The 12,010-nt window shown below is 39.0% G+C and overlaps 1 protein-coding gene across 3 annotated transcripts in view; it reads right to left on the reverse strand.

Moving 5' to 3' along the window:
• JMY (junction mediating and regulatory protein, p53 cofactor) overlaps positions 1 to 12,010 on the reverse strand; it is a 152,939-nt gene that overhangs the window by 29,144 nt on the left and 111,785 nt on the right. For 2 of the 3 annotated variants that reach the window (XR_007773521.1, XM_050946890.1), the window contains exons 7-8: positions 7,130 to 7,318; positions 3,262 to 3,348 (exon numbers count right to left, since the gene is read on the reverse strand). Coding sequence is in view for 2 of the 3 variants with exons in the window: in XM_050946890.1 (XP_050802847.1) it covers positions 3,262 to 3,348; positions 7,130 to 7,318 (276 nt within the window). In the remaining variant the exon portion in view is untranslated. The remainder of the gene's footprint in view (positions 1 to 3,261; positions 3,349 to 7,129; positions 7,319 to 12,010) is intronic. The other variant, XM_050946892.1, reaches the window with a different exon arrangement.

Consider the following 12,010-nt stretch of genomic DNA (forward strand, 5'->3'; position numbering starts at 1 on the left):
AGAGATTCTGGGACTACATATTGCTTTATTTAATACTTGGTAGAAAGTGACTTTTCGGAAAGTCCCTATAATTTCATTCCTACCATCTGTTGCTGAGACAGTATGAAATAGTTACCCAGGATTCTCAATGTCCAGTTACACATTGCTATGGAGGATGGTAACTGTGAACATGCCAATGCGACTGAAATATAATTTTGACAAAGTCTGTAAGCAAGTGGATTCACCTACCCACATTAGGTTCAGTTGTGTGTGGCATGGCTGTAATTAACATGGTGGAAAGCTATTGTTCAGATAGCACCACTCCCTGCCAGCTCTAGATGGGTTTCTGAATGACAAGTATCAGGGATGGATACAGTGTTATGAACAGCCTTTGACTAACTGCATTTGGTGCCCAACTTAAATACAGCCGCAAACCCTAATGTAGCTACATAGTACAAGACAAGATTCACTGGCAGTTTAAATATGAAAGAAATCTTTCCTATGCTTTTCCAAGTTATATTATTTCACTGCTTTTTGCAAAACAACCTTTCAGCAGTTAATGGCAGCGATACTACTTCATATTCATAGACCACCACAATTTGCCAGTCTTGCCTAACTGGAAGAAAAATACTTGTTTCTTTGCAATTGTTTCTTGCAATTTACTTAAGATACGGTACCAGAGAGACCTCAGTATTGATGGAAAATGATATTAAATTATACATTTTTAGTTGATAGGTCATTACAAACTTGTCTGCATCTTTACTGAATAATAAGACATAGCTACAAGTAGGTTATAGCCACAATAAAAAACAATACATAACTAGCTAAACTTAATATGTCACAAAATGTTCAGTCTAATCAAAGAAATTCCATGAGGTTTCTGTTTGACTCCCAACGACAAGCAAATGCCAGAAAGATAACAACTCCTTAACCATAACCCATGTTTATTACCCATAAGAGTTTATACTATGAAAAACCTCTGCTACTCTTCAAAATGCCAGGAAAAACATTTGTAGTTGGAAATATTTTAAACTTTTTTTTTATTTCTTAAATGTTTGTGAGATGCATGCTTGCAAATACGTTAACCAAATGCTAAGCTCCTAATATCATTCCTACATAAATGGTAAAATACTTTATGTACCAAGATGGACCTTGCTAACTAATTACTAATGTAAGAAGCTATTAAAGTATAGGCTATTTATATTCATGGCAGAAAATAATTAATTAATGGGAGTACTCAAGGAATTCTCATACCCAACTCAGGAAGACAAGGATCATCTTTCTAAAAACTGTCACATAGAATCAACAACTTCTTTAATAACTGTTTAAGCCAAAAGACTTTGCTTTAAGAACAAAAAAAACAAAAACAAAAAAAAACTTTTTATAAAAACAGGAAGAGTTTCTGGAAACAATTTCATTTCCTGCTGAACTCCAATACCTTTATACATTAACAAACTACATATTCATAAGATGAAGAGGCCTCTAAGAACAACCCATGGAAGTAATCAAACAGTGAAGGGGTGACAGCAACCAACTTTTAATCTAAATAAATCTGAAAGGTTTGTTTTCCTATCATTTTATGAAAATAGGAAGAAGGGCATAAAACACACCCTCTGCTACCCTGCTCAAACACAGTACTCAATATAGTTCATCCTGTCCATCTCTACAAGTAAGCTACCACGAACAGCTATGAAAGAGAAGACTCAAAGAAATAACCCCATGAAAACCTCACCAAGATTTCAGCATGGTTTGAGAGAACATTAACTAAAACATTAAAACTCTTTTAATGATTTTATTGGGATGTAAAAATGCTGCTGTACCTTAAAATATTAACAGTTTTTCCTGTTAATTACAAGATGGTTAAACCATGTACCCTCAGAGGGGAGACAGAAGCTAAACAGAAGAATAGTGGGGATTTAAGATTGTTGATATTTGTAATTGGTCTGTTTCAAGACAGCTCCTTACAGGACTTCTTCTAAATAGCTAATTTACTTATTTTGTTGATTTCTTAGGATTTAACTAAGATTGTTTACTATGGCCATCTATAAAACTGACTTTTTTATTAATAACTGGACGAGTCCCACCTGCCCTTAAACAAATTGTTTTGCTCATACATAAACAGTTTAAGTATCTAATAAGATACTTAAGAGTGAACTTACTATAATTTGGGGAAACAATATAATTGTGTCTTGATTTAAGAGAAAAACGCTCCCCAGAGGCGGTTTACTTTCAAGGGTGTAATTTCTTTTAAAAACTCTCCACACAGACACATACAGAAGAGATCCTAACAGAAGTAACCAGTTTATCATTTATGTTGTCATGTGTGTTGTTTTGTTTAATGTTTTCTTTTCCTTTCTTTATAACCATGGTTAATAATTTATGATTATTTTGGGTGGACACAATCGTGGTATCCCCTAAGATATGTAAAAGAACCCCTCTGACTAAAATAATGGAGTCACACCCCAGAATTGGCAATAAGAAAAAAAAATTAAGAGCTCCATTTCTCTCTCTAAACTAAGTATTTTTATAATTTTTAAAATAAACTTACTTGACATCCAACAATTTAGATGAACCCCCTTTTTACAACACAACACATTTCAGGGTTCTAACTATATAGCAAAATATTTCGTTAAAGATATCACTTAAAAAAACTAGTCCAAAGATCTATCTATAGTCACTCACTCACTCATGCCCGTCACCCCAATCGGGGTATGGGCCGCCAACCACAGATCTCCAGAGTCCTCTGTCCTGGGCCATTCACTCTAGCTGGTTCCAAGTATAGCCCACTTTTTTGCTATCAGCCTGAAATTGGCTTAGTGGCTTCCTCACGGCTTTTACCACCCAGCGTCATGCATCTTCGAGTTGAAGACCGTTCTTTTTCCAGGGTAAAAGTCTCTGTTGTTGGCGTTTCTGTAGCAGGTTGATTTTTTACGAGGTGGAGTTGCTAGCCCCACGCCCAACCCTCCTCCTTTATCCTGACTTGGGACAGGCAGATGGCCCCAAAGGACCTCTCTGGTGGAGTTCTATCTATAGTAAAAGAGAATAAATAACCCCCAATACTGTGTGGGAGTCATTAGTTTAACAACATCAGTTTTACTTTCAAAAATAAGATAAGATATCTTATCATGAACTTCTACTTACTCATCTTTATCCAAAGTTTCCAGGTTATATGCCAACTGTTCAAAATAGTAATCCATCTGAAAACACTGCTCTAATTAATGCATGGCAAGGGATATAAAAAATGAATCAAAGGCTAATCTCAATAACTGAGCACAAACTCACTAGTTGCACAGTATGATGCATTCTGTATTTCTCTTCACTCTGATGACGCTGCTGGAACTTTTCATTATGCTTTGCGATGCAGATCTCCTGTAGAGACAAAATATTACCTATAAAGTATACATTCCAAATATCAACTTTTAAAGGCATACTGTAATATTTTACAAACAGCACTAAGCATTAAAAAGTAAAATTGTTTAACCAGTCATCATATAGTAATCTAATTTAACTTTTGAATAAAGACACAAAACCTAAACAACTGTGTTAACACTGTTCTTGACTACCACCAGAGCATATATAGGTAGCAGCTACTAGCCAAATCTAACACCATTATCGATGTAGCACAACTCACTGATTTTTCAAAAAGTTGAGAGTGCACAGCTACTCGTGCAACTCCATTTTAACTGACGTGAGCAATGACTGCTAACATTCAAGCAAAATTAGATAATTATGTATTCAGCTAGACAACTGGCAACTCACAAGTGCAAATTCCTAATTTCCATGTGCAATTGGTGACTGCACACACAAACATGGATGCTATTGTATCTACATTTCTGCACCTGCACCTTATTTTCCAAGAGTCGTTTCTGACATGTCTAATTTAAAGAACTGATGAAAAAATGGCTCTTTAGCTATTACACTTACTGTGTTACATTACACACACACAGTTACCTCACATTAATTACAGGAAGTTCTCACAATATTGTAAACTTGACCAAACTTTAGTTGGATTATGCTCCACATGTAGAACTGATTGCAAGCGTGCCCCTCCATAAGGGGGAAGAGGCACTGGGTATGCTCATCCATTACAGACAATGCACCATCACAGGCATCATCAAAGATAGTTGATTTGACCTCAGCCATCAATCAACAGACACCTACAGTGGTGTTAGGAAGGCTCAATTAAGTCAAGAAAACAAAGAAATCAAAATGTCTAACGGAGACCAAAAATACAGCAGAAGCCTAACACCAACTCTCAAACTTTAAGAAGGAAAAATCATTTACAATAGGAATAAAAAAGGGAAAATGCTACATTCTCCTCAAAGAGGACCAGTGGAGATAGTGATGGGCAAGAAGTAGGCAGAGTTTGTGTCCAGCCTCAATCGGCAATGTTACCTGAAAAATTTCAAAGAGCAGACACCTACATGGAAATTCATGCAGGCAATACTCAAAGAAGAATGTAGGTTTATAATAGAATATCCTTCTGAACTATTGGTAAATACTAACACTTTAAATTTTTAATCATTTTATTGGTCATTAATAGGGCTGGAAACCTGAATCCTCTATTTATCCATAAAATAAAGGCACTAGGCAGCAAATGTTTCCTATAAACTAAACTTTGGAAACTACAACAATAAATTTAGAATATGATAAATGACTTTCAGAAGCTGAGACTTAAACGTTAGATCTCTGTTTTGTTGTCTCTCAAACCTATTAGCTTGGCTAAAAGATTATTGTAACTTTTTGGGCAAGGTACTGCATTTCTAAGCTAATATATTTTAAGTTGTGACTAGTACGGTGAGGAGAAAAGAGAAATCAGAGAAAGAAAATGACAAAGGTTACTATACTTACAGATAATTCCTCAGACAAATGTACCAAAAATGCCATTTCACTTAAGAGTTGACAATCAAAACAATTTGAAACAACAAAAATGAAAGATGTTTCTAATGAGTCAGACAAGTAAACAATTAGCACAAAACCTATAGTGAGCTCTCTTTCTAGTGATCAAGAAATGACCCATTCTAATATTTTAGGTCTCTATTTCTTTTATATCTAAATAAAAACTCTGATTTGGAACTATTAAATAAGACCTTTTAAATTTGAGATGCTCATTAGAATGTTGCTCTGATGTTACTTGAGCAGGACTGAATTTACAAATTATACACTTGCATTTACCCCAATTTTAAAAGTTATTAAACTTAAATAAAGCCCTGAAGAAAGAGAGAGTAATTCAAGGTCTTATATAAAAGACACAAACATGAAAAGATGACTAAATGTTCAACTTTTATTTTTAGTACAGTTGCCCTTTCTTTGGTTGTAAGAAATGCTGATTATATGCTAATTAAAATAGAAATGCTTAAAGTTAAGATGAAAAAATAAAGGATGGTATCAATGTAAGAAATCAAAGTCTTTGTTCTGATGCTCTTTAATTTAGAAATTAGATATTCAGAAGATCATGCAGACTTAGCTAAAGATGCATGCTATTTGCATTTTACGGCTTTGTTTCAGAAAGCATATGGGAATAGCTCCAAAGAGCAGGCTTTTTTTTAATGGATTCTATAGTAACAGGTTCTCTCTCTTCAAATCACTGGGCTAATTTCTACAGTGATATCAACGTGTGCTTCTATTTCTTAAAACAAAAAAACCCAGAAAACCCTCAAGTTTACAAGCTATCTTCACTTTTTCTAACAAAAATCTGGTCAACCCTTTCAGCCTTTGTCACTTAATAAAACTACTTGATTACTACTAGCAAAAATGAACACATATGTTGATTTCCTAAACTTCCATTGTACTTTGTATTCATATTTAAATGCAATGCATTAAAAAAATTGTCTTGCATGGGTTTGTACTCCATAGCACCGCTGTTATAGGCAGCGATGGTCACACTACCTGCAATACCTGCAATAGTTATGTTTGCCTAACACTTTCCATTAAAAGATCCAGTTTTCAGTTGCTTGTAACTCTGCCAAATTTCAACAGTGAGTGTAATTAACCAATTTACCAAGAGTTGTGGTAAATTCTACATCACTGGAAATTTTAAAATCAAGACTGGATTTTTTTAAAGACATGCTCTAGCTCAAAATAAATTATTCTGTGGAAGTTTTATTGCCTGTGTTATACAGGAGGTCAGAGCAGATGATCACAATGGTCCCTTCTGTCTTTGGAATCTATGAATTTAACCATTCAGGTTGAAATTTTCAATGCCATGTGTCTGCCTAAAGTTCTGGGAAAATGTCAGCAAAAATACTTCAGACATCATCAAGAATGAGGTTAGGGAAAAGCATGCATCACTGGCAAAACAATGACTCTTACAACTGTTTAATTTAAAACATCTAGAGCAGCATTTCTCAAATGCAGCCACCATGGCTTTTTGTGCAGTCACAGCCTCCTGGGCAGTGATTGCGGGGACAAACCAGTGTAAACAAACATATAAATATCACTTTTCATAGAAACAGACTTACTAGCTAGCAAGTCTTAATAAAAAGCAACCAAAAAAGCAAAAGAAACAACAAAAACAAAAAACACAAGAACATGCAAAGTACATTATGTGTTTCTATTCTGTTTAGGTCCAGTAAGGAATAGAGACAACTGAACATTATTTTTATTTTATTTTTTTTATTATTGAGCCTACAGAAACCTACAGAAATAAAAGCAGCAAAGAATCCTGTGGCACCTTATAGACTAACAGATGTTTTGGAGCATGAGCTTTCGTGGGTGAATACCCACTTCGTCAGATGCATGTCTATAAGGTGCCATAGGATTCTTTGCTGCTTTTACAGATCCAGACTAACACGGCTATCCTTCTGATACTACAGAAATAAACTACAATTTGGACATGTATGTGTGCATATTTATTTTTCTTAAAATTAATTATTTTAGGAAAAATTGTCAGAGTGGCCTCCAGCAAGAATTGGTGGCCACACTCCAAGACCACCAAAAAATTTCTTGAGAGCACTCTCACATTGGAGCTAGGACTTCGTATTTGACCCGGGAGTGGGGGAGGGAGGATCGCCCTGGGAACACAAAGATCTTTGCCTGTTGTCATGGAAATCCACCCAAAATTCGGCCAAGTTATAAGCCTCTGAACATCACCTTTTGTAGGTGCTCAGTAGAGGTTAAGGGGCATTTACAAAACTTTTTAATATTTCACCTCCACTAAGCATTCTCCTCCCCCATAGAGCTCTGTGTCAGCCATACTGAGCAAGGCCTTTCCTGTAATTTTTCTTCCCAACTGCCAGGGTCCCTTGGACACTAGAACAGAGTATGGCGGCCGTATCTTCTTTGATCTCAAACATTCCGCTTGCTGGAATCCAGGCAGTATGGAGGAGAAGGAAACATCCTGAGGAAGAAGAGGGAAAGAGGTTGGGAGAAAAGGGAGAACCCCTGGGGCTTGATTTGCAGAAGCGTTAAGCACTGACCTGCAATTGAGGTCAATGGGCTCTGTGCTTCAAGTATATAAAATGCTATCTGATGACAAATACTCTGAAAAAGTCAAGTCCTAGAGTCTCAAACTGAGCACTCAAAATTAGTGGACAATGGTCAATTTTGTCCTTATTCTCTGTGCCTCAGTTCCCCAGCTTTAAAATCACATGACCTCACAGACGTGTGAAGAAAAAATGACCAATGTTCATGAAGCACTCCAAATACTAAAGTGATGAGTGCGATAAGAAAAAAGTCCATGAGAAATTAAAAATTTGGCATTCGATGCAAGGTTTGGATAGTGTGCAGTAAATAATGCATGAAGTCATAATAAGGATAAAAAGTAATATTGAATAACTATCATTCAGTGAGAACTGTCCATCCCATGTACTGAATTAAGCATCCTTAATTCTGGCATTTCCAAACTGAGTTCTTGACTTTGCAACTTTAATGTTCTTTTAAACAGTTTTTAAAAAAATACATACATAATCTAATCTATCAGGATTGAGGGCCATTTGTTAAGATATTATTACTTCCCAGGAGAGTTTGCAATCTTTGATCCAGCTTGTGATATTCTTACGGAATAGCACCTTACTCCACAAAATCTCACTCACTTCATCAGGACTCATTGGGGAGGTGAGGCACTACCTTAGTGGAAATGTATGGTTTCCTCTTGCACTACTGGCTTTTCACGGATTGTGTGGAAATCCTAGCAGGCTCATGACGGGGGATAGGAAATCATTATTCATGGTGCCTAAGACAGCTTCATTGGCCAACTGTTTTCCCAGCCTGCCTATGATAAGGAATAAGTTCCCAGAGCAAGGAATATTTCAGGATCTTTACAGCTGTTCACTTGTTCCAGGATGTGCTCCCAGCAGGGTTGGCTCTAGGCACCAGCTCAGCAAGCAGGTGCTTGGGGCAGCCAAGGGGAAGGGGTGGCAAGTCGGGCTCTTCGGCGGTAATTCGGCAGCGGGTCCCTCGGTCCCTCTCGGAGGGAAGGGCCTGATGCCAAATTGACGCCGAAGAAGAAAGCAGCATGGTGGAGCTGCCGCTGATCACAATTGCGACTTTTTTTTTTTTTGCCTTTTTTTTTTTCCCCCACTGCTTGGGGCAGCAAAAACCCTGGAGCCCAGTGGTGGCCCAGACACCTGCTTGAGCAGAAAAGTGGACACCACCTGTTCTTGAAGAAGGTATTGCGATCCATCTCTGTGCAGTAACTGCAGTTCTTCAAGAGGTTGTGTCCCTATGGGTGTGCCACTTCAGGTGCTCATGTGCCTCTTGAGCCTTTGATTGGAGATTTTCACTTAGTGTCTACTCGGCCCACAAAAGCACTTAATACCACCTCGTGCCAGATACAAAGACTATATATGGGCATGCAGGCAAAGCACCCTCTGTTCCTTTCCCACCCAAACATCCCCTAAGGAATAATCCAAAGCAGAGGGCAAGGAGGCTGGGTAGTGGAGCACCCATAGTGACACATCTCAAAAAACTATGGTTACTGCACAAAGTGAGAACCTCTTTTTCTTGTCTGAGTAGCATCTTTATGGGTGCTCAACTTCAGGTGATGTCTGAGCAGTATCACCAGATGGAGGAGGGGGCTTCAGAATAGAGTCCAGAACTGAAGAGAGTACTGCAGAACCAAGTGCCACAGCAGATCTGACAACATGAATCAGGCCACAATGTTCAAAAAACATATGTATTGAAGCCCACGTAGAAGCCCTACATGTTTTAGATACTGGTACATTCTTCAGTAATGCCACAGATGTTGCCTGTGATCTAGCTGAACATGTTTTCACACACACACCCTTTTTGGGGGAAGAGAACGCCCACAGCATCGTAACAAGTGGTAATACATCCAGGTATCCATCTTGATAATCTGAGTAGAGATCGAGAACCCCATGAATCTATCCGCAAAGAAAATGAAGAGCCTACATGACTTCCTAAATTACTTGGTCCTATCTAAATAGAAGGATAATACCCTGCTAACACCCAGGATATGTAAACAGGATTCCTGTAGTGAACTATGTGGCTTCAGGAAAAATACTTGTATATGAATGGGTTGATTACGATGGAACTTCAATAGAATCTTAGGTAACAATTTAGGGTGTGGCTGTAAGGAGAATGTGCCCTTAAAGAACACCATAAAGAGGGGGTGGGAGAAATCTGCCATCATGGCTCCAATCTCTCTGACCCTATGGGCCGATGTGATAGCTGCTAAGAAGGCCATCTTCGCAGATAAATGCAACAGAGAACAGGTTACTAGTGTTCGAATGAAGGTCTCATAAGGTAACCGAGTACCAGGTTGAGGTCCCAGGTCAGGGTAGGTGCCTAATCTGTGGACATTTCTAATCTGTCTCCAAACCCTTAGTAAACCTAGACTATTCTGGGTGAACAAATATGGAGAATCCTTCTACCAGAGAATGAAAGGCTGATATTGCAGCCAAATAGACTTTAACTGAACTCATAACCCTGATTTCTTTAGATCCAACAGATCATCTAAGATGACAAAGTGACACTGCTGCAGGCAGGAAGCAGCAATGACACCATCAGTGGAAGAATCTCTTCCATTTCTGCAGGTAAGTAATGCAGGTTGATCTTTTCCTGGAAGTACAAGAGGAGTTACTGAGTAGTAGAGAGCAGGAGGATTCTAGCTCCGTGAACCATCGAGGAGTCATGCTTTGAGGTGGAGAACTACTAGGCTGGGATGAAGCACAACCCACAACCTGTAACAGGAGATGAGGAAAAGTTGGGAGCCTGAATAATGGTTGGACATCTAGGTGAAGCATGTAAGCATACCAAGCTTGTTTCGGTATTGCCAGCACTATAAGGATAACTCTCTCTGTCCCTGTTCATCATCCTTAGTATCAGTGGTGTTGGAGGAAATGCATAGAACAGACCCTTCTTCCAAAAAAGGCATCTCCCAAGGAGTGGTGGCCCAGACACCTGCTTGAGCAGAAAAGTGGACACCACCTGTTCTTGAAGAAGGTATTGAGATCCATCTCTGTGGCAGTCCCTATTTTAGGAATATGCTGTGGAGAACTTGAGTGTTCCATACGTAATCCTGTGAAAAGTGTCTGTTGGGGATATCAACTGTGGCATTCTGAATATGTGGGGAGGCAGAGTGCTAAAATTTGGATCTGATGAGCTACACACCAATTCCATAGTTTCATGATAAGATTATGAATATAATAGATGGTAAGCTCTGGCCATCAACAAATCCAAATATGTCCCCACAAACTGTATCTTCCATACAGGGGTTAATGGGGACTTTTTTACATTCAGCTGCAGATCCAACTCCTGGAACAGGCAAGGACAGGCTGGGTGGAAGATAGCACCACTTCATAGGAGCGGCCCTTGAATAGCCAGTCATCGAAGTACAGGACACTTCTTGTCAGATATAAACAGCTGCTACTGCCAGGACTTTTGACACCACCACTGGGGCTGACGAAAGACCAAAGGGAAGCACTCAGGAGTAGAAATGATCCTGACCTATAGTGAAGTGTAGGTATTTCCTGTGTGATGGGTATAGCATTATATGGAAATAGGCATCTTGTAGGTAGAGAGCCAAAAACCAATCCCCTTTCTCCAGTGAGGGAATTACAGCTGCCAGAGTCACCATCCTGAACTTTTAAGACTTTCTGAACTTGTTTTAGAAGTCTTGGATCTAAGATTGGTCTCCACTCTCCGTCCTCCTTTGGCAGAAGGAAATACTTCAAGTAAAACCCCTTGCCGTCTTAAGTTCCCTCTAAGCTGCACAGCTGCTCAGAAGGCTATCAAGTGCAATGCACTTCAGGTGCCCCTCCCCCTACACCATGCTGCTCCTGCCTTCTGACTTGGTGCTGCTCCCAGGAGCCTCTCCTGCTTGCTATGCAGAGCGGGGGTGGGGGGGGGAGGAGAGGAGAGGGTGCGCTGAAGTTAGGGTGTCCCCCTGCTCCCACATCCCCTCTCCACAGAGCGGGGAGAACATGACAGAGCTCAGGAGTGGGACAACGGGAGATTGTTGGTGACTGCTGCTGTGGCTGCTTTGAGTGCTGATCTGCTTAAAAGGGCAACATACTTAAAGCGGCAACGTGTCTCTGTCTCACACACAGTGTACATCTCCGTCTTTCACATTCACCTCCCAACACATATGTGTATTATTATTATTGTTATTTCCTGAAACTTCCTGCAATACACATATATTCTCAGTAATTTTATTCTTTCAATGTGTTGCTGTTTGAGTTTTTTGACTGGTCTATGCACTTCATAATTTTTATTTCTCTCTTACGGTTAAATTTAATTCTTTGAGTGGTGAGTTCTAAAATGCCTAAACCGTCCTGGCTGAAGTAATTATCTGTATGGTAACTTTTTTAAAATGTATGTTATATGTTTTTTGTTTCTACTGGTGGCGCACATCCGCACATTACCTCAATAATTTGGTGCTCATAACAAAACTCATTCCACACATGGATGGGAAAAATTAGAGGGAACATTGTTCCCTGTGAGGTGGAGGAACCAGCGATCTTGCCCCTAATCAAAGGAGAGTTCATTTCTTGTCTCAATAAAAACTCAGAGAGGGGTCCCTGAACGATAGGAAGAGGGATGGAGTGGAGAGAGTGATGTAAAATGGATG

Source organism: Gopherus flavomarginatus, chromosome 3, assembly GCF_025201925.1.
Source record: "Gopherus flavomarginatus isolate rGopFla2 chromosome 3, rGopFla2.mat.asm, whole genome shotgun sequence".
Lineage (NCBI taxonomy): Eukaryota > Metazoa > Chordata > Testudines > Testudinidae > Gopherus > Gopherus flavomarginatus.